Source organism: Geospiza fortis, unplaced genomic scaffold (assembly GCF_000277835.1).
Source record: "Geospiza fortis unplaced genomic scaffold, GeoFor_1.0 scaffold186, whole genome shotgun sequence".
NCBI lineage: Eukaryota > Metazoa > Chordata > Aves > Passeriformes > Thraupidae > Geospiza > Geospiza fortis.
In genome coordinates, this window is record NW_005054331.1 from 5,405,557 (window position 1) to 5,430,088 (window position 24,532).

General features: G+C 36.6%; 1 protein-coding gene across 6 annotated transcripts in view; it reads right to left on the reverse strand.

Annotated features, from left to right (window-relative positions):
• The window catches only part of ANKS1B (ankyrin repeat and sterile alpha motif domain containing 1B), a 409,286-nt gene that overhangs the window by 173,512 nt on the left and 211,242 nt on the right, over positions 1 to 24,532 (reverse strand). For 4 of the 6 annotated variants that reach the window (XM_031057572.1, XM_031057571.1, XM_031057573.1 and 1 more), the window contains one exon: positions 17,987 to 18,093. In XM_031057572.1, coding sequence (XP_030913432.1) covers positions 17,987 to 18,093 — 107 coding nt within the window. Of the gene's footprint in view, positions 1 to 17,986; positions 18,451 to 24,532 lie in introns of those variants that run through there. The other 2 variants (XM_031057575.1, XM_031057576.1) reach the window with 2 other exon arrangements.

Sequence of the window (24,532 nt, forward strand, 5' to 3'; positions counted from 1 at the left end):
AACTATGCAACAACTATCAGGAAAGGGAACAACTCTGGGGTTGAGAAGGAATTGCTCATTGGTCCGGCTGAAACTAAATTGCTGTGAGGTTTAGTCAGTAAGTCAGAAAGAATATCATCCTTTAGACCAGTGACAGCTGGTTGTGGTAAATCAATCTTCTTGTGCTGTTTCTAGAAATATTTCTGGTTTATATCTAGTGACTGCCAAAAAAAAAAAAAAAAAAGAAAAGGCAGAAAAAAAGCTAAAAATTCATTACTTTCTTTCATCCAAGTATCCTAACTTCTAAGCTACAGACTTATGCTTGTATTTCAGTTTGAAAGAACAATGAAGCAGTTGTCCCTATCCAAAGGGTTGATTCACATGTCAAGATCCAGGGAGCAGGACAGGAATTCCAGCTTTCAAATAGCATCTAATGCAGGGATGCAAGTGGAAGCAAAACTCTCAGGTATAACTCCTGCTTCGAAGCATCTCACTGGCTTCCTCTGCTTAGCATTGCACACTCTTTTTCACCTTGCCTTTCTCCTCCTGTTAAGTTAAGCAGGGTCTTGTTTGCCTATTCAGTAGTAGACATCCTACTCCCAGGAACAGGAACTCTACAGCCAAACATCATGATGCTCACAAATCACTGCAACTCACTGTGTTTTTATCACAGTCTTGGAGGCCTGACTTGGCTGTTTTTTCAGTGCACTGTGTGCTGTGAAATGGAGGCACCTCTGAACTGTCAGGTGCCCAAATCATTTTCAGGACCTAGCTGCTAGTAACTGGAGGTTGTTAGGTTGACTGAAAATGCTGGTTTGTTTAATATTACTAAATATAATAAAATATGAAGCAGCTCCCAAGAATGAGAAATGCTGGAAAATGAATGGTGTTTTCTACACACCACTGATTTGCTATGTTTAAATGTATTTCACAGTCCACCATGTTGCTTTTGATATGCAGCTGTGCAGTAAGGTTAAAAGGTAAGAGATATTGTGAGATAATAAGAAACTGGAATATGCTACCTTTTTCTAGCTAAAAATTAGTGTATTTCTCATTTCTCTGCCAAATATAGTTATTAGATTGAGAATCATTTTAACATATTCTTACAGATTTCATTTGCTAAGGCAAGCACAAAGGATAGCAGGATAGAATAAGGTTTTCTCATCTCCCATTGCACACAAATACCTTTTACATGTGATTTTTCTTATACAAACCCCTGTGATTTATTTCCACAGTATGTACAGAGGTATTACTAGCCAAATCCCTGAGGCCCAAGAGGTAAGCTGAGATGGTCTCCATTTTTTTCAAACCCCTTCTAAAAATAAGAGAACATTTGATTAAGGGTTGGGTTGACATTTTTCTTTTCTTCCTTTGCTTGTTCTTGTAATTCGTTTCACATGGGAAGTGGGCTGTGTTTTTCTTATCCCTTCCAACTCAGCAGCCAGGAGGCTGGCTTTGCGGGCCCACTCCCGTCACCACGGCAACCAGCGGATCGCTGCGGTGCCATCCCAGCGCCTTGTGCCACTACACAGGGCTATTGTTCTCCAGGAAGCAGTGGGGAGAGGCATGCCAATATTCCCACCAAGGAGGACTGATTGTTGTTCCACTGGTCATCCTGGGCATCACGCACGGACTGCTGCAACACCTTAGGATATGCTTCACTTCCCATGCAGCAGCTTCGGCAATGACTGGTTTGCTCCATAAAACCTATGTTCAGCAGCAAGCAGATCCTGCTCCTCAGAAGCACTGCAGATAATCTAAATTGGTCATGCAGTTCAGAAGCATCAGTATGACCACACCAAGTGAGATCAAAGGTCTCCCTAACTCATTGGTTCAGTGTTTCTGCTGTTGGCCAAAACTGCCCGGAAAAGGAAAATATATCAATAGTTTACCTAATGCACATTGTTTTTTTCACTCTCATCTTTTGGCTAATTTAAAGTTAAGCACATGGGCATTTAGCTACACCAGTGGCTGAGTGATATAGATACATCTATATATACCCAGCAGAAGGAAGACCTGATTTTCCTAAATAAAAATCTACCATAAATTTGAAGGGATACATGAGATCCAGCAGCTCTTTATCATTTTGAGGAAACTGATTTACCATGCCTTTTCTAGACTGCAGCAAAACATGGGTGCACTGCAAAGCTCTTTTTCTTTTTTTTCTTCATGTGTTGCAGAGATAACAGAAACACAGACTATCTTTCTTACAAATTAACTTTGGGAAGATATATTCCACAAGAATAGAAGTAAAAAGCACACCCTTCCAAACTGTGTTATGAGGGCAGATCCAAACTTTTATAGATCATGGAAGAAAGGATATTTCAGAATCAATGCCTCATACTTGGCCGCACCTCAAATCCTGTCTCCAGTTCTGGGCCCTTCATTACAGGAAAGACTCTGAGGTGCTGAAGGCAGTCCAGAGAAGGGCAGTGGAGCTGAGGAAGGGAGCACAAATCTGATGAAGGGCAGCGGAGGGAGTTGGGAGTGTTCAGCCTGGACAAAAAGTTGCTCCAGGGGGACCTTATTGCTTTCTACAACCACCTGAAAGGAGGCTGCAGCTGGGTGGGAGTCAGTCTCTTCTGTGTTACAAGCAATGGCACAAGAGGAAATGGTCTCAACTTGCACCAGGGGAGGTTTAGGTTGTATATGAAGAAAAATTCCTTTATTGGAAGGGTTGTCAAGAACAGAATGCCCAAGGAAGTGGTTGAGTCACAATCCCTGGAGGCATTTAGAAGACACATGGATGTGGCACTTAGGAACATCATTTAGCAGTGGACTTGGAAGTGTTAGGGTAATGCTTGTACCTGATGATCCTAAGAGTTTTTTCCAAACTAAATGATTCTAACAGAATCATAATCACAGACTGGTTTGGGTCAGAAGGAATCTTCAAACATCATCTAATTCCTGTCATGGGCAGGACAATTTTCATGTTGCTCAAAATGCCTTTCAACTTGATGAATGAGCCCAAAGAATGAGAGAAACACATTCCATGTATGCTAACCTTATCTAAACAGAAAAGGCTCCATTTTGGAAAACAACTGGGTAGCCACTGATAGTAAATGCACTCTGGACTGATTCACTACATTTCTTTGTATTTCTTTTTCAATTCCTGACTACATATTTCTAATCTTACACAGAGTCATTTCATGTAGCATGGTCTAGCTATGTCAGGGATAATGTAGCAAGTGTCACACAAAACCTATTAAAAAAAAAGTGGCTAGCACTTTGCAGCTGTTGACTGGATCTCAAATAAAATATTAACTACCACAGGCTTCAAAATAGTTTGCCCACAAATTTTAAGTATCTTGTCATTGAACAATAACATTCATAATTCCAAAACCTAAAAATAAACAAGCACATCCAAAAAATAAACAAATGCAAAATCAGATTTCTGGTTGTGTAAGCCAGATAGCAAGTTGCCTATTTTCTGTCTGCTTTTTTCCTCCATGTCTTCTTCTTTTTTCCTGTGCAACTTATTCCCAGCTCACATATTTTAAGAAATGGTTCTAATATTGTGACCTTTCTTTCTGTACACATTCTCTTTTTCACTCTTTTGCAAATATTCTTGTATTGTTTATCTCAGATGCAACACAAAAGCAGTAATTAGACTACAATAGTTCTGTGTTTTCTACTGATACCTGAGTAGTTTGAAGCTACAAATACTCACACAAGATGTCATTTTCACACCAGTCCATAAATTAGTTGTATATCTAATGGCTGACATAATCTCTTATTACCAGTGAATATAAGGAAAAAAAATCCCCCCATCTAAAGAAGCTTGTTCAAAGAAACGAGATATGTAACTTGTGTTCATCTGAAGCAAGTACTGGCTGTGAAACCTACAGCCACATATTGGTTTCATACACATAGTCCTAGCACCTTGACATAGCCCTCCATCTTGACTAGCAAACAGTATTTTGAAAAAAAGGTGAACTTCTGCTTTTTGTCCAAGGGGCTGATTATACTTCTCACAATGTACTGCATTTTCTTAAAAATCTGAATAAATGTGTTCAAAACTAATGAGGGGACAGCTTGATATACTCTTAGGATAATGTTAACTGCACACAGACTAATTCAGCTGCAAAACACTATGGAAGGATTCTGCAACATTGCTACACAGCTGATTTTCAAGGTGTTGGGATATTGACTGTCAAAGTCCATTAATCTGGAACTCTAATACCTCATTCCCTCAGTCACAAGGAAACCTTCATGTAAGCCAGTCCACCCTTTCTGGCACCCCTCTTCCTGATGCTATTGTGATGAGTGTTTCCACCAATCCCTTTCTATACAAGGTTACTACATTTGACAAATAACTAGGGATCCTTTGGCGCCTCCTCCTATCCTAACTCAAGACAAGTGGTTTACTGACACTTTACACATTGCTCCATGAGCTGGATTTTTCTAATTTAATTTTTCTTTGCAGTAAAAAAACTGCTCCTGATAGTTTGGCAAACACTTGTGAGTTTCCCTCGTCCCTCACACCTTGTAGTATTTGATCCAAACAGACCAGTGCTATCAACAAATTGCACAATACAACAGTATGCTCCTGATCTGGTGAGACAAGATTGTGGGACACTGTGATGTCACTTGATATAATTTCTAGATTTCAGTACACCTTCCTAAAAGGAACAGTCACTTTGATGAATAAAACAGACAAAACAGGAGTTACTAATCCCCACTACACATTATAGGAATGTCATGAAGCTACAAAATACCAGACTGCAGATTGTTCAACATTGGCTAACTACCCTTCACCCCAGGTTACATATCCCACATGGCACCAAACACACACTATAATTATATTTCTGAATAATCCAAGAATTCAGTACAAGAGGATGGATTGTATTTGGAAAATAAGGCAGCTGATATTTCTTCTTTTAGCCTTTGTCATTCTCTGTGTGGGTCCATGTCTTATATATAGCTTCCCATTGAAGACCTCACCAGTAAGAATGACTCACTTTCTTCAGACTTTTTTTAGACATTCATTGAATTAATATTAGACAGCTCCAAAAAAATGATTTAATGTATTTTATAAGACTCCATCAAAGCAAGGTGGCAATTTAACACCCATTATACAGATAAAGAATTAAAGTAGAAAAAATTAGGGCTAGAATTAAAAAAAACCAACAATATATTAGTTCTCAATGCATAAATGCAGAGATTGCTTTCTTCCATTTCAGTAAGTACTTAGTATCTATCTACATATGTATTCAAGGGCAACTGTAGTTATATTCAGTTTTAGCTGTGAGCACTTGTACTTCAGCAAATCAAAATCTGCTCCTTCCCTTTGCCTTGTGTGTTAAAGGATTTTGAGTGCAACAGTTCCATCAGACAAGTTCATCACAATTTGTAGCTAGCTGTCCGGGTAAATAAGAAGCCTGAGATATCCTGGAAAATGGAAAAATCTGAACAACACAGAACCACAAAGCATGCTGGAAAGCATGGCCAACTCTCTGCAAGAACTCATCCTAAGCCCAGACAAGGAAGTTGTTTTTCACTCAGCATTGACTCTGTTGGGTTTGAGGTGCAAGTGACAAGAACATCACTGTGAAAACCATCCAGTTAAATGTCCCACTGCTTTTCAAATAAAGTAAAAATGGTTTAGGTCAGTAGAACATGGATGTGAAGCAGACATTTTCTGTCCCCCTCTTTGTTTTTAGTTATTTCATCTCTTTTTTTCCTCTCCTTCCTGTCTTCTCTTCCTCTCTTTGGAAGGAAGGTTCCTCCCTCCTTTGGACCATTTTGGAAGGTCCCTCCCTCCTTTTATTTAGAGACCAAAGAAAAGAAATATGGTAATTTCTACTTAGGAAAGAGGAAATGGAGAAAAGGAGGACATAGGCAGCACAAGAAGAGTCCAGCCTGCAGGAATGGTGAGGAGAAAGAGATCTCAGAAACCAAATTAATTTTGGGGGCAGGGGTCAGATGTAGAGAACCTCAGAACTAAATAGAAAGGAAGAGTGGTAGCTGCTAGCCAGGCAGCTCCAGGGGAGACAAGAGGAATGTTAAGAAACTGTTTCTGCCATGAGTTTGGTTTATGGAATAAAATTCATGACTTAAAGATTAAAATAATGATAAATTACATTTAGGAAGCTCATACACAGAAAAAAAAAGTTCCTGATTAATTTAAAAAAATTATTAAATTAGCTATTAAATGCTTGTTTGATTCTTTAGGTAATCTGGCTACCTCTGACTCCTTCCTGAGAAAGTGTTCTTCCCAACTAAAGCTACTTAGAAATCTGCATGTCAAAAGTCAGACACAAGAAGATAATTATCCATAAGACAGCTCAAAATACACAGATATTTCTATCCCAGGATCCTCTCTTGATTTCCTATATGTAGGCCAGCAAAGTTATGTAATTTCCCTCCACCAGCTAAGGGAATAGAGAGGCATTTTCTCCAAATTCATAATTCAAATCAAAAGCTGACCTCAGAGAAGACCCTTAGATATATGGTCCTATGGATTCTCCATGGACCAGGCTGCTTCTGCATGTCCTAGCAAGTTTTTTCTTTATTCTCTTTTCCCCTGAGTCTCCATTTCTTATTTTTGAAGAATGAGGGAAATCAGAATGCTTTTTAAACAAACATATATTTAAAGCAGAGTTAGGAGATAGAGGGAAATCAACCATACAAGCAGTGAGAGCAGAATTTTCTGACAAAAAGCTTGGTATTACTGAGAGTCATAGATTTGTTGGTATGTTGGTTCTTTGGTATAATATTCCACTCCACTGCTACATAAAGTTATTTTTCTGAGCAGAAAGCGAAGATCTACTATTTCTATAGGCAATAAAAAAAGTACTTAAAAATCAGAATGTCAGGAAATAAAAAGCTCATGGACAGAACAGACACACTTCCAAATTCCAAGGGAGATGGAAAACAAAATAAAATAACTTGCATTGTGAATTTGTAATTCCTTTCTGGCAACAAGAGGGATGCCTAGGGAGTTCAGAGAAGCTAACAAGGCTATAATATTCATACTATATTTAAAAATGGATCAAGGCTAAAAACCAACTCAGTTGTGCAATCTTTTATCCTAATGTAGCATAGCAGCTAAGAACTGCTATTTCTTTTTAAACACCATCTTAACTTACTTCAAGAAGTTGCCTTTCTATGTGATTAAAAGGAGAGCTGTTTGGAGAGAATGAACCTCAAAAAGTGAAAAAGCTGGGAAATAGTTCTGAATAGTTCTGAAGAACAGAAGCTATCAATCATTTCAGAGATCGAAGAGCTGTAACCAGCTTCAACAAATAACATACTTTTTCTTAGTGTAAGCTGTAAGATACCAGTGAATAACACACAGAATTTTTCCCCTTCTTTGTGACTGCAAAGGGGGATAGTGCACAAAGGGGCCACTCTTTGCTAATTTTTGGCTGCTAAGTAGGCATTCAGAGAAAATACCATTTGAGATTTATACATGGAAGGCCATTTGATAGGTATTTATCCAGTGTATTTTTATTCATGGTATTCTAGTTTTTAATGTTTATTCACTTCTATTTACAGTAATCTAACCCCCCCATTTCTGTCACCTGGACAAATTCTTTGGCTTTTATATGTCAAAACTTCCATCTAGGTATAGACTTTGGACCAAAACATATTCAAATAATTATTATCTAATCAAAGACTTTCAACAAAAATCTAGAGCAGGTATGGTACATCTTGCAAATTTAACCCATTGATGTTCCCATCAATAATGTTATTCAAGATTTCCATTTCCAATAATTTAATAAAATACTGCATAAGATAAGAGCAATAAACATCTGAAATATGAGGTTTCAGTTAAGTCGGGTTGCATTTGCAACAAGTGCATGTGCCTTCAGTTTCATCAGTACTAGCCACTCCAAAGTAAATACAGCATATTGCTGTATGGAGATTTTATCCCACACGCACAATAATCGAGGTTTAATGGAAAAGATACAGAATAAAACATGTTCCATAGTGAAGAAAATGCTTGAAGTGTTTAATACAGAGTTTTAAAGACTACAGAAGTACATTATTTAGGGATTAAAGTAGTATTTGTATTTCTTGTTTTGCTGAAAATATATTTCAATCTGGATTGGGCTAAGAACAAGACCAGAAAACAGATGTGAATTTCATGTGTGACCTTGTACTTACAATGGACACAAGCTTTCTGTTAATTCAATCAATTATGCATATGTGGAATCAAATCATAGTTTTAGGCTTTGTCTACACTGGGCATTTACCTTACTTTCAGCAGATTTAAGAATCCATATTTTGTCCTGTGCAAAGTTTCTTATAACTGAGCTTGTGCTTTGACCCATGTGAAGCACAGGCAAAGTTTTTGGAGGTGACTTCTGGTGCACAGTTCTCAGCTTTTGAAAAAAATTGTGACAAAAGTGTTTATAATTGCACATAATTATTTTCAATTTTCTAAAGTTATAACCTGATGTACTATAATTTTATGTTTTCTAACTCTTTATAACCCAGTTTCTAAAATGTAAATGCATGCTCAGAAATACAGGTATTTTTTTCCAATGTTCCAGATTAACAACACTATGCAAATGTACATCACTTCTGAATGAGAAAAAAAGGTAGTTTAGGGGGTCTCATTGTTGTTTTAAATGACTACTGGGCTAAGGTCATAAAATTCAAGCAACATAGTATTAGAAAAATAACAAAAGGTTTTATTTTAACTGATAGTTCTTTGAAGTATGTTCCTATGCATACTCAAATCTCAATACACTTAATGAGAAAGGAATTTTGAGGGGAAAAATTAGTAAAGAAACCTGTGATTGAAGACTCTATCATAAGGCTTGTGAATGTGAGGGGTGAACTAAGGTCACCTAGGTACTGTAACTCTCCAGTTCTTTATTTCTAAGCATGTGGAATATTTCCTTGTAATGAATTACCTTTTTGTGTAATATGTGTATGTACAAATGTGAGTGTGTGTGTGTGAACAGACAGAAAGGACAGCATGGCGATAAAGGCTACATGGGTGTCATGCCAAGGTTAAAACAGATGCTGGAGTGTTGATACCATAAACAAGGCAAAACATTCACCAATATTTGGGAAAACAAAAGATTTTCAAACTGAAGGACAGTAAATTTAGACACCCAGGAAATTTAGAAGCAGTTAGGCAAACTGTACCAGGAATGGCTTGCTTGCATGGCAATTCTGGTACATCACTCTAAAACAGCTTTTAAAAGGTAGCTGTAATTTTACTAGCAAAATTAAACTTGTCTCCCTTACCGGAATTTTAACGGGTTCTGACAGAAAATAATTTCTCATCAAAATGATGCAGGGCACAATGTGTTATACAGTACATCTGTTTCTTTACTGGTTCCCTTTAAATAGTTCAGCTCCCAACTGCTGAGTTACTTCATTTAGCTTTATTCTCTTCCCATTACATCCCATTGCAGTATTCCATATACTTCTCCATTTTCACTCCACCACAGTCAGTGCTAATGACAGTAATTTTCTGTTACCAGTAACACCACCATACATTTCCCCCCTGATTTAGGCAAAGGTTGTATGGTGAATGGTTGAAGACAAACAGCCCAAGAGGTTGGAAATCTATCCTGAGGACAAATCCTGTGATCTGACATACATATTAGTACTACATCTATATTTTAGTTGTCCTCTAATAATTTATTCATTCTCCAGAAGTTCTCAAAATTGATTGCTAAATGATTTGGTATTTTCTCTTCAGTTTCTTAGAACTCTTCATCAAATATCACCTAACCTAGATGATTCAGATATTCTAATTAACCAAGTACTCTTTTTTCTGTTTGCAATATGATTATTTTCACTCTATTCCTCCAATTTCTCAGTGGTTTTCATTAACACTGTACTTGATCAATTATATTTTGTTCTTAATGCAAAACTAAAATGAATTTTATCTAATTCCAGCAGTGGTTGTAGCTTTTTAAGTAGACCTTTTAGCTTTAGCATATTGATAAAAATTTCTCTGAAGGCATTCTACTCACACAGTTAGTGACATTCCGTTTTCTCTCTTATTTCTTTTTTCCATTTTGTATTGTGATTATTTATCTGCTCTTTCACGATGCATTCTTTCTTTATCTTATATTGTTTCTATTTTTTGATCAGCATTAATACTTGTTCATGTAACTCCCCGAGATTTTCTCACCTCATCCGGTCTTCCTTCAAAAAGGATAACATGCCCAAGAATCATGCTTATTTCCAGCTATCTCTTTGTAGTCATTAATCTTTCCCTGAAAACTCCTTCAGAGTCCCACCATGCCATTATCTGTAATCAAGCCATTATCTATAATCAAGCCCCTCTGTACTGCTCTGTCCTTTAACTTAGTCAGGGAAGTCTGTCATTGTTTGAAATTTATCTACTGTTCCAGATTCCATTTAATTGCTTCTTGTTGGACAATGTTGTTCTAATCCAGTAACACACACAACCATATACTATGTTGCTTTGAGAATTTCTTTCATTCTGTTTTTTTTTTTTAAATTTAATTTTATTAAAAAGTATTCCCATATGGAATAACCATGAATAAGCTGTAACTTCTTATTACATACAGGACATTAGTTTTAAAACTGTAAATAGAACTAAAAACTGATTGTCCTGTGAATCTTCAGCTTTCTTCCCTGAAGCATAAAACCTCTTAGACTTTTTGTCTTCTTAAACTTTAAATTTTCTGTTACTTTAAGGAATGTGTATATCCTGTCAAGTTTTCCATAACTTTCATCAGTTATCAATAACATCATCATACACATCACTCTATACACAAACATTTCTAATTCTTGAAGATTTACCATTGTCCCTTTTGGTCAACATAATCAGCTGGAAGGTTTTGGCCTTACATAAATATATAGCAAGAACATTTTACGAGCATTACACCTGTTATTTTATGAGTTACTAAAAGATCATGCTTCATTCTGGTTATTAGAGTTTTCATCCACTTTATCAAACTAGCTTTCAGATTAAATACTGGTGACTAGTTTATCATAAAGTTGCATTTAGGGCCAATAGCCAATTCCTCACATATGTAGTCTCAAAATACAGCTCATCAGTGTTTGTACATCAAAATCAGGCCACCCTCTGCACTAGGCAGGCTTTTAGCTTAAACACACTGTTTAACATTAACATTTAACATATTGTTAGAACAGATGGGACTAATTCCAGTCCTTGTGTATCGTATTCACAGATATATACCATGAAATAGTGAAAAAGACATTCCACTCAAGATACTGGCACCTGGATTGTTGACCAGGAGTGCAGCCCAAGGTCCTGTCTCTCTGCCTGGTATGTACAACCTTGCGTGGAACAACATTTAATTGAAGATGGCCAAATATTCCAGAAAAACCAGAGAAACCCTCGCCTAAAGGTTAACTTAACAGAATGTAGCATACAGGCAGATGGACCCATTCCTGATTATACCTTCAAGATACAATTGCTTAGACAGGTTTAGATGAAAACATACTCCCTCTGGCTCTCAAGGGATCCACCATACCCAGGATGTCTTAATGAAGCCAACAGTCTGTTTGGAGGTGTGTTTCTCATGAACCAACCATTCAAGTAAAACACACAAAAAATTTGTCTCCCTGTTGAGCAATCATTATTGCCAAAACTTTCATAAAGTCCTTTATCCAGTGCAAGATCAGTCCCCAGCTTGCAGTGCCGTGTTTTTTGCACACACACATTACACATATAGATATAAAAACATGAAGCAGACTCCTCTAAACTCCCTTCCCACTGGGGAATGAGCACTGCCTCTCCTCCATGGCTGCATGCACTCACACAGGATGATGCCAACTTGCCAGAGACCTCAAGAGAGAATGACAGTGCAAGTTATTATTTACACATGCAATACTGGGTAGTACATTAATAAGCCCTTCTGTCTCTTGACTAGCTTGAGGAATACCATGACAGAAGCATTAACAGGAATGGAATGGGATTATTTGTTAGACTCACTGCTGTTGCAGGGTGACAGGCACAATCTTCAACTCTGGCACCCACCTGAGCTCTAATTTGCAGTTTCTATAGTAAGAATTCCTACTAGGATGAAAAAGATCTTGGAGCCTCAGGGCTAGATGTTCCGAGGGAGGAGAAAAAGCTCTAATAAAAATAATTTGTGTTTTGTTTTCAGTGAACTCTGTATGGATTCTAGCCCAAACTCAACCATCATAAATTTTGTGTCTACATTATAGCTTAAGGAGATCAAGTACAAAACCATCAATAGAGCTTAGAGAGTGGTTCAGCTGATCAGATGACTCTGCTTTAATTTATCCTCAAATAACTACCCTAATAGTTATTCAGCCACCCAGCTAAATTGCATTCTGTGCTCCATTGGCTTTAATGTCTGATTAGGTGCTTCACTTAGTCAACCACAGAAATGAATTTAGAGTCATCTGAGGTGCTGCAAATGTACATTGCCTGGAATCTGATTGAAACTCCAGACAGGTATTGCTAGTAAAGTCCAAGCCTACACAGATGTCCCAGACATCTCAATTTCAATATGAGGGCAACTGAACTGAGTTCTAAACATCTACTGATGTGTAAATAGACATGTAATTGTCTATATTTGAATTTTAAATCTGCCTCGTTCTCTTTGAACTAAGGGTAAAGGTGGCCTGCTTGAGGACCTACAGATTCAAAGGTTACTGGGGTGAAGGAGAGGAAGACTCAGAAGACACCAGAATGACAGAGTCACATTACTCATGTAAAACAACCAATGGTACACTGATACTGAAAGGAGCTCCATATTTTTAATGTTAAGTTCTGTAGGTCTGCCATGAAACTAAAAGAAAGTCCTGGGTATGACAGTGAGGCCTTGCTAAGGAGACCAAAACTTGTGGCTCCAGGAATACATTCTAAGACTTTATTAGATGTGTAGTAAACCACAGCTTATTCCAGCATCAGTGGGACACAGCTAAAAGTATGGCTTGCTGTGTATCACCAACTTATCAACTGCCAGTTTTAAGGTTGCCTTAAACAGTTCTTAATTTCTGGGTAAAATACACACAGACAATGTTCTCTAAATCTTAGGTTTGTACAAATTTCCCAATGAGTCCCAGCAGTAGCCATTACAGGCCTGGAGAGCTGACAGCCTGGATGCTGCAGGGGTTGACTTGCTTGTTAGGAGTTGGCTTCTGCAAGTCACCAAGGTCACTACAGACTAGAACCCTTGTCTAAAATTGGCCTCTTTTTCATCACCATGGTCAATTTAAGAAAGGTGTTGGCAGACTGACGGACTCTTTTTTAGCTTTCATCTAATGCCTAAATAATCAATCTCTGCCCTAGATATTTTTGATGAAAAGATCTGGTGGTCTCCACAAATACAGGACTTGGAGTTAATGTACATAGAGATTTTCTTTTAGGTGCATTTCACGCTAAGGAAATAAAATTGCTTCTGTCCTCTGTACTTGACAGAGTTTAAGATCCTCAAAAGAGATTAAAGGCAAGAAGAACTACTGTATATTCCAGAGGAGCAATTCCCAGGAAAGACACCTGAGAGAAGAGAGTTTCAGATAAACTTCAGCTAATCAACCTCCAGAACTAGTGAAAAAGTGAAAGAAAAGAAACAAAGAAAGAAAGAGACAGAGAGGAAGGGAGAAAGAAAAACCAAAATTTAACTCAAAACTACATCCAAAGCACTCAGCTAAGGGAAACTGAGAAGGTAGATCATGTCCAGCAGTGAGAAACCTGGTAAATACTTTTGCAGGTTAAGTTCACAGGATGAATACAAACACAGAAAATAATTAGAAGGTAAAGACATGCATATGCAAATAAGTGAAAACTCAAGACATCTATGTTCATTTTCTAGACGTCACAAACTCTGTGTAATTTAAGATTCATTTCAGCTGTCAAAGCATCAGGACTCTACAGCTGTCTGACGGGTTGGGTGATATCCCACCTGAACTTCATAATCATGAAGGGCCTGGTTGTCTCTGGTCCTCAGCAATATCTGTCAACCTTGCCTAGATCTCCTGGGTTCCCTATGGTATTTCAATGGTACTAGACACCCACATTTAAGCAACTGACTTGATCTGTTAAACATTATGTCAGCAGGCATTTTGAGAATTAGTGCCTTTTGTATCAAATGCATAAGAGTTTTAAATCCCACCCCGCAGTGACTCTATGTCTCAATTTCCCAACAGGGGAAAAGAGAGAATTAAAAAAAAAAAAAAAACCAAACCATTTATGCAATACTTAGACCATTAGGCAATGCAAGCCACATAAGTACTTGGAGCGGTAGAGACGCACGTCTTTTAAAAGTAGCTATGAAAGCCTAGAGTGTAAAGCAAATATTAACTGTTGATAGTGAACAATATTTTAGAATGCCGAAGATATAATAAAATGCTTCGTATTTTCTGTTAACTCACTTTGAATGCTGGTCCCTGTTTCTGTCATTGTGTGTTTTATCATAATTTTTAAGAGACTTTTTTTTCATCAAATTGCAATAATAAGCGATAAAACTTCAGAATATTTTAAATTATTAGGACAACCTACAAATAGATAGTCCTTATATACAGCCCTTAATCAGAACTAGTCCCCACTGGGCAATGATTTGATTGAACTGCTTTTATCTCTGAATGCAGAATGGAGTGTTTGATGAAGTTTCACAGTTGTAGAAAACTACATGAGAGCTTTTAGTGACCTCGCACATTTATATATTTACATCTGTTTCTCTGCAAGTCAACTTTTTTTTTTCTCAGCATACTAAGTGATGTAGGCCTGCAAGTCTGTATAAAATTATAGCTTGTCCCAGGGTTATCCATTGCACCTATGCATCAAAAAGATGCATAGGTTTTGTTATTGTTTACATCTAATTCATATACTCTGATTTATGACTGGTTTAATTGTTTTCTTCACTTTGGAATTGGTTTACTTGCGAAGTGGCCTTCACATTAAGAAACTGTAGTATCATCTGCATCTACAAATACAGAGTATCTGCACAAAGTCACTACAAATTTCTACATCTGGAGGACACTGCAGCCTATTACACAACAAATTATCAAATTTAATGATGATTGTGTATCCATACACATATTCAAGCACATGTGAACGAAGACTTGGGACTGAATCTGCCTGGGGCCTACTAAAAATTATGGAAGTGTCATTCTTAAACGACCCTAACAGTGGGTAGGAGCTGCACGTGCTATGTGCACAAACATGCTGTAAGTAGAATTAAAGTATTTAATGAAAAAACACTAATTTTCTAAATACTATGTTTCAATGCATTTTTAAAGCATATATTGATAAAGTACTGAAAAATATTTATACTGTAAAGTTAAGAGGAATCCAGCTGTTTCTTCATATGAAGTTCACATACTTCAGGTAAGATAAACAAATATTCATAATTCTAACCACAGTCTAGTGAGTAACTTTCCTAATGCCCAAGGGAGACTAAACACAATGAGTTAATTTCCATGATCTAATGAATTATTAACCATGAAATCTTTTTATCAGAAAATCACCTTTTTATTAAAATGCTAATTTAATTAATAGAATTTTGCAGTTGAGAACAATATATATGGGATATATTTGTTCTCAGATGAACGTTATTCCATGGACATTAATGATAACATTGTGATATTCCCTTTTCTATTCTGAACAGCTAGTAAGACCTGTACTACTAAATCATACTTAATAGGAGTGTGATGGTTGTTGCTTAGGCAACAGAATGAATAAATGCAGGTCAGACTGTGCTTCCAGAAAAAACAAAAGCAGGAATATAGTACAGAATGAATAAGAAATATGTCTTAACTGATTTTTACTGCATTGAACTATTAGACTTCTTCAATGTAAAGCAGATAATCTATCTGAACCATTTAAGTTAATAAGATTTTGAACTCTAGTTTAATATGTAAACTGCTGTAATAAAGGTAAAGCTGTTCTGTCATATTAAGGAAGAATACAATATACTAAGTTTGGCATTATCTGAATTTTTTCTCTTAGCATAGTAGGTGTTTCTGCTCTCATTTTCCTATGTACTTTCTAAGTTTAATTTTCCCTTTAATATTTTGGCTGGGATGAAAAAGAGCTTTTAAATCACTCGTTTAAAATTTTTCAAGAGAGGCTTTTCTTACATAATGCTGATGTATTCAAATGAGTGATATAAAAAGAAATCAGTGGTGTTTTTCCAATAAAAATATAGAAAATATTTGATTTCTGGCACAGACAAAAACTGAAATATGCAAAAGCATGATGAATGGTGAAATGAATAAATTGGAAATTATAAAACTACTGAAATTATACATTTTTTTAATTACAACACAATTTCACAGCTCTTTTATTGTTAGAGGATTTATGAGTCTAATCTTCCATTCAAGGCATGCTACCTCAGCTAATATTAAGAGTAATTACGTATTTCATCTGTAATATATCAGAAAAGGCTTAAAATTACCAGAAAACACTGGCTAACAGAGAAGTATGCAGGCAAAACTTTATCTGCCTGATACATTAGAAGTTTGACTTGCACATTGCATAACAAAATCTTCTATGTAATTTGTATGTTTATATAAGTACAGTAATAAGAGAGGTAGGAAAGTCACATAAATTCCCCGAGACCATGGTTCAGGCCCCTCCAGAGCCAGGATATGACTGAAAAGCCCTCCAGGGCAGTTATTTGACTTCTCGGGTGCTCATAATTTACCTGCGGTAGGTGCACCCCTCTGCATTTGTTATGCCACCTACAGCCTCTTGTGAACAGTTTCCTTTTGTAACCTCTTTAAGACAAAATGATCACCTACTTATGTAACTAATGCTACAACATATATAAGAATATGTAGTTACATTTTGGGAAACTGCAGCATGATACACTTTTTTTTTTCTTCCCTATATTGCTGGGCAGACAGCATAGCTTTCTTTTAAAGAATTTTTAAAGGTGCTGATGACAATGATGTTTACTGATCTAAGCAAATGATCACATGGTAGCCATAAAAAACAGGAAGAAATGTCTACTCTATTGTAATGTGGAAATGGCAGAGATATATCTCCTAATTTTTTGATCAGTAGTCCAAAGGCATATAATAATGTTGGCAAAATAATGTAAAGAGGAAGGACACAACTCATGTGATGATTTTACAGATATAATATTCATGCCATTTCACTTCTGTTTCATATATGGCAGATAGAAGTTATGAAAAGTTAGAATTGTTCCAAGATATGCATGGATACTTAAAATATATTTTAAAGGTATTTTAAAATATTTTTTAAGACCTGATACTTTTTAAGAAATGCAGTTGGGATTTTTGGAAGAGGCTCAAGTAGGAGGAATACTGAAGGAGGTAGAGAAGTGATTATATAACAGCTTTACAAGTAAGCTTCTCTCTTTACTGTCAATATTCATTTCAATGGAAAGTTTGTGCATGACAGGTCTGTTACTTTACACCACATGGTGATATTGTAAATCCTGACCTAACTAAAATTTCATTTCTTTCAAACATTCCTGATAAATGCCTAGAGTTAAAACATTAAAATGGAACAATTAATAGGAATGCATTACTTTTTCTCTCAGGGCATAAGTTTCAACAAGTGAATCCCACAGTCTGATTATCTAAGATGCAAAAATATTTAACCGAGACATCCAGAATTACTTGCAGAGAGAGTGCATTTCATTAAATAATTTTCTGTTATGAAAATACCTCTCAAGACAAGAATGGCATTGCATGTTCTTTAATTATCATTACAAGTTAATGATGAAATAAAAGTAACAATGTGAGGCACTGCAGAAAGGGGTGTTTGCAGCTTTTTAATACTATGAAAATTCTGCAATGGATTAAAAGAACTGTGCCTTTTTCTCCTTTAATCGGAGGATTGATGAGGGAGAGAAAGAACATTAATACTCAGTTTTTATTTTACCAAATTTCAGGCTAGACTCTTTTGTAATGTGTACAGTCTGGAAGTTTATAAAAAGGCAGTTTATATATTAATTCAGCTACATATAGGAAAGTGAAACACTAAACAGATCTTAGTGCAATGCAGAATAGCTCTAAGGTTTTACGAGCACATACGAGACAGACAAAAAAGGCAGCTACAGTGTATATGCACAGCTAGGCACGGAAGATTTCTTACCATGAATTGCACATTGTCAAATCCATTAGCCAGCAAGTGGTTTTCATACTGAGGTAGCCCAATATTTTCCAACCATTGTCCCACTGTCTGGACAGGGCATCGGGGTCCTGTAGGAGGGTGAAGAGGGAGGCGTTTAAGCAACGAATAACCATCCACTGGATAATAGCGGTAGTCCTGGGCTGAGAGGTGGCATTGCCACATCGTGTTCCTGGAAAAGTTGGTATCGAACGAGCCCGCCAGCTTGACAGATTAATGTTTTCAGCAAACAGAAAAGTCAGAAGTAAAACATAGTTTTCAGGGCAGTATATAACGTAAGGTCTGATCGCAGCTCTACATTTCTTGGTTATTAATCTTTACTACAGACCAGTACGTCATACAGTAGAGAAAAAAAAAAAAAGGCATATCAAGCTGTCAGCTAAGCTGCTCTCCGTTATATGTGATTGTTGGAATACTCCACAATGAGCAATGCACTGCCAGCAGCAAGAATTCTTTTTATCAAGTACTCCTACACTCATCAGTATGCAGCTCCATGCTTCTTGCTCCCCCTCGCTCGCTCCCCTTCATTACCCAGCCTAGGCTACACCTCGCATTTTCAATAATAGCCATCAGATAAGGCAGATTTTTTTTTTGTCTGCAAGCTGTAAGCCTGCTGCTGCTGCTTCCTCCTACACACCCATCCAAGCGTCAATCTTGAGTGATGAGAGCAGTCAAAACAAATGCAGAAAATAGCAAGATTCAAAAGCAACCTAGAGCACTTAAATCTGAATAGAATCTTCATACCAGCTACGCTTTACATATCTATTTGTTGTAGATTTTTACATTTACATTTCACAAGACATTAAGAAACATGGTGCTTAAAGCATAGCCCATGGCATGGTTTACTATGCCTTCGCCTTTCCCCCTTTAATGTAAGATAGGTAGTGGTCTGCATCTCTGCTTATATAATAGCAAAACCCTTTAATTAATCAATAATGAATATATTTCACAGCTTCTCTCATGTAGTACAGTAAAAGACATAAAAGGCACAACAATTTTAGTCAAAGTAATTAGATTATCTGCATGATTTCTTCAACTGTAAAATTTAAGACACAAGAAAACCTTCATGCCGACATATAATAATTGAAATTGAAAAGGTCACCATTTCAAATGAATAATTAAAATAATAAAATTGTAAGTTTATATCCTTTCTTACAAAAATGTGAATGATAGCAAGTAGACATAAGATTTGCACAATTTCTAGAGAGGATTTAAATTTTATCAACTATAAATGGAAAAAAAAAAGATTATGAATTTTAAATGAGTGGAAAATTCATTTTCTGCATAAGAAACCAAATATCTCATGATTTATTTTATATCTACATTTCATCTTTGAGACAGATTCTCTCAAGATGGAAATATTTTATTCCTTTGTTCTGAAAGGAATGTTTACTAAACTTTTGTTTTTCATAACCATATGAAAGGACTTAGCAAAAAAAGGCAGGAAATAGGTCTACTCAGGGTACAATTCCAGAAGGAATCCTGTCAGTGGTGCTTCATTTATTGAGCAAATTAATTACTTTTTTGTTTTTCTTACCCATTGTGCATCTCGAGCAATGACCATCTCAACGGAGGAATGCAATTCCAGGCATGAGGAAATTATAGATGTTTGTCAAGGGGATAATATGGAACTGATAGTACTATGGCAGATAATTGTTTCATAGAAAACCAAACCTACAGTCTGACCAACACATATAATACAATGTCTCTTCCAGTGCTACACAGAAGGTCCCTGACCATTCACAGGACAGATTCTAAATATATAGAATTAACAATATTTTAAGAGTTTCAACTCTAATCTGACTAGTCCTTGGACTAAAACTGGATGACCTTTCACTTTGATATTGCTGCCTGGATTTTTGAAACATCTCATGCAAATCGAAGTCCATAATAATTTTGTAGAATAATTTTAGTTAAGCATAGAATATCTTTCATGAAGTTGGAAACTTGCTTAAGGTCTCTCATAAGATTTTCTGTTATTCCAGGTATTCTTACTGACTTGATAAATTTACTACACAAAGTGTGAAAGGCTCATTATGTCTTTGAAAAGAATACTGAACACTCACCAGGCACTGGTAAACCCGCAGTAGCCAAAGAAACTTTTAGTAGTTTTCTCATTGCTAAATGTTTTTCAAATAAATGAATGGAGGATTAATTTTCTCTCAGAGAAAGCAGGTATGCCAAACTGATAGGAAATCTAGCTCTGATGGAGATAGAAATGCATTTGTTCACACAGGTCTGCAAATCATCCCTATTTTGAAAAGTTTTCTCTACTATGAATGGAATATTTTTGTATATAGACTAATCACAATCCCTTCAGGATAGTGCCCAGGCATGAAGAAGGGTAGGCTATGCTGAGCTGAGATAAAAGGATAAAAGAATAAAAGCCTAAGTTTATAGGGGACTTCCCCCGTGTAGGCAAATTCAAAAGGCTGGGCAAGATCTTCAGAGGGAAAACTGAGAACAAAGGTATCTCAAATAAGACGAGAATTCTATCCTTTCTGATTTTTTCTTAGTTGACTGAGAATTAATAAACTTCTTTTAAAAGGATTTCTGATTCTGTGTTCCCCTTTCCCCTGTAAGCAGAAAAATTGATATCAGAGATCTTGTGAAGCATAATCCCTTTGAACAGATTATGCATGACTGGCTCCTGTATTTCCTATAAATGCAGAGACACAAATGTCACTGCATTGTGTTCCCCAACACCAAAAATTTGCTGCCCACAAAAAGGCACACAATAATCAATATACTAGTTTCATGGTCGAACTGCTTCTTCCTTACCTTACTATAAACAGCATGGAAGCTATGCTGCCAGTGATGAGTGCTTGGCTCAATGCCTAGCAACAGTGTAGGCAAAATTCAGTTGCTGAGTGGCTCCCCAGACACATTTCCTCATGTAGCTGTTGGTACTGTGTCTAACTGTCTCCATGGCTCCAGCCCTGGATGATTATAGCACTGCTGGTCCCACTGTGCACTCTTTCCAACTCTGTCCTTTGCCAGTATAACTACGAGGCTGAACCCATCAACACAAGGTAGCTCAGCAAGGGGAAAAAAAGCAAGGAGAAACAGTCAGCTTGCTGCCTAGTCCTCACCCCTGACTATTGTTTCATTGCTAAAGCATCCTGTTATCTACAAGGCTTTTCTTCCCTCCTCCTTCCACCAAAGGTTATAGCAAGGCAAAGGCAGGCACAGAGCCAGGACTGTTTGGATTAGGGAACTTGCAGCACTTTACGATCTCCAGATCTTTAGCCAGTTCAGGTGTTTTACCTCAGGGGGGCTGCTTGGGCAGTTTGTCCTTGCCAGTGCAATGGGAACCTAGAGCAGATGCTCCTGCTTTGAGACTAAAAGGCTGTCTCTTGATTTTTTTAAGTCTATGACTCAGTGCCAGCCCCACTAGTGTGCTGCTGCAGGCAGTGCCTACATTTTGCCTATGCCTAAAGCTGGTGCTGACATTGAAAACACCCTGCAGGCTGTATGAGATGGTCTCACCTCAACACACTTACACACTACCGTGCTTTCCTGTGATTTCTAAAGACAAAAATTCCATGATAATCCTTCTGTGATACCACAATCAAAAAGATGCATCCATTCCTATATGGGAGAACTGACACTTAAGTCTCTTACAGAGATAGCAGTACTTGGCTCTTTCTTCTCCAAGGCAACAGAAGAAGCACATTGAAGTGATGTCTGCAAGAAAGATGCCATCTGGTATGCTATACGATAATTTCTACAAGACATCTTGTTCCCAATTGGATTCTGAATATGTTTATTGTGGGGTTTGGAATGGACTGAATCTGTGATATCAGAGGGCACATGATTTCAAACCTGTTGTAAGGCAGATCTGCTCTAAATGCTAAGTAATTTAAGAGCCTCTCAATTTTATTTTTTCTACTGTTAACAATATGAATTTTTCTTGATTTTTCTTTGGGTTTTTTTGTCTGAGGAGAATCATTATGAACAGACTATTTTAAACAATTTTTTTTTATATATAAATACCTGTTAAACATTGCTAAACATAAACACTTCTGGTGCTAAGGAAACAAAAAGTGGAGGATTTTAGTAGTGACTAGTAGTGACCAAAAAATTTCTGAGCAGGCAATATGAAAGAATGAATCATTTAGGTAAGATGACTGTTAAGTTTAGCAATGCTGGAAAAGAAATTGATGCTACAGTAAGTACTGAAAACTTTTTTTTTTAAATTAAAGCTTTCAGCCTTGTATAAAGCTAAATAGGATATAATTTTTATATTTATGATTTCAGGCAGATAAAAACGTTACCTGTCTACATTGTGACAGCAGTTAGCATGGCAAGGTGTTCTGGTGAATAAACTAACTAATGCATGTATCCCTGAGAGGAGATAAGGATAGCTAGGAACAGGATGGTGTATAAGAAAAAACTACACCAAACATCCAGCAGACTACTACAATTAAAATTTATTATGGGAGAAGCATCCTAGGTTCCAAGAAAGGTATGCAGGATTCTGGTTTATCTCATGCATTTCAGTTATACTATAAGGCAACTCCAAAGGATTAGAGATTTTAAATGATCTTTTTCATGAAACTCTGAAAAAAATGGATGCTTTGTATAAAATCTATAACTTCTGTTGGCAGTCTGCCTCATTGGATGATGAGGGCACTGTGGATGATAATATTTGGTGATGCTGAATATTTCTCTGAAAGTGCTTTTAGAGACATTTTTCATGACATATACAGAAACAAAACAAAATCAACAGGGACAGCTTGAATTTAAGTAACACTATCTAGTATCTATGATCTAAAGGTTAAATTCCATTGCTTATGTATGGCTCAGAACTCACAAAAATAGCTCTCAGATCACAGCTAATCAAGCTAATGGAAAAACCCTCAGTGACTAGGAAAAATCATCCTCACAGCTCTTTTCTGAGTTTTATACTAATATTGATTATAACTCTACATTACCACTGTGTAAGTGCTGTATTTTTAATAACTATAACCTCAAAGTCAGCAAGGAAAATTAATTTTACTTGACAGATGATTTGTCAGTGGTGACCTGTACTTTGTGAAACACACTGGCCCTTCTACATGTTTGCATTTCAGACTGTTGATGTATTATTTACCCAGGAAGAGCTCAGTCAAAGTACTCCACTGTATCATGAAACATACATTTATCACAGACACTTCAAAGTTAGAATATTTTTCATGTTCAGTTGATTGCTTTGACAACTTTAATTTAGCCTCCTTCAGAATGCATGCTGTTCAGTCAATGAGGAGCAGATCTTATTGGAAAATTAAAATACCTGTTTTCTAGAGCACAGCCACTGGACTAGGACTCATTTCTATTCAAGAATGTAATTACCATAATGCAGAGAAATATCTATCTATCTATCTATCTAGCTAGCTAGCTAGCTAGCTAGCTATCTAGCTATCTATCTATCTCTCTGTTGTATTTGGTAACATATATTACCATGCAACAAGACTGCTTGGGATACCGTTAGTCTTTCCAGATTTTGATTTTCTATTTTAAATTAATAGATTTTGGGGACTTTTTTTTTCTAAAGACATTGGGATAATCAAATATATATATTATATAGCATTGCAACATGCATGACTTCAGTCAGATGTACATCCTTGGCTTACAATACAAGATGCAGCTACTGAATCACAAGTTAAGAACAGATGGATGTTTTACTGCAAGACCACAGGATCAACTGCATCGGATCAGAGCACAGCTTCATCTAGCTCATCTAGCTTCATCATTCATGAGCTTCAATCACACTGGCTATTATTGGATTATTACAGAAGAGCATAAGAATAAGATGGACATCCAGCAATCCTTTCCCTAGCATTTTCCCAGTTTCCAGCAATTTGCAGCTAAATGTCTTTCTGAAAGAGAAAGTGTCCTTATGCTTAGTTGTCCTTTATGTATTTTTCAGGCAGTTTGGTGGTTGAAATATGGTCTAAGAAAGAGTCATCCTCATTCTGACTTCAATGGAAGTTAATAATATTTTCTGAAAAGAGGAGTTATTGTCTCAGAGCAATTTCTGTCCTTTTCTTTGGAAGTTTTACGGGATACTAGTAGCACTACACTCACCACCTATGAGTAATCATTTTCACTGCTTTCGTCGAGTAAGGAAAAAAAAATCCCCTTAAAAATTTACATGACACCATGACCAATCAAAATATTTTACTTAATTCAGTAAAAAATTTAGACTACTGTTAAAAGATAGTACACTGAGTGCATATATATAAAAAATGTATACTACATAGTCTTGCTAAAAATACTAAGGAAGCTCAACCCTTTATCCTATAATTCCTGGCACCATAAACCCAAATTTATGTAATTTCAAATTTGAGCAAGTCTTTTTACAGCTCTGTGCTAAGCAACACTGGACTAGCAAACAAGCAGAACTAGGTAACACAGAAGTGGGTAACAGAGAACTATTTGAAGAAAGTACTCAAAAAAAGATATCTGCACAGAGATATCTCAAGAAGTTACATACAGCTGTTAAATAAACTATAGCCTTGATTTCAT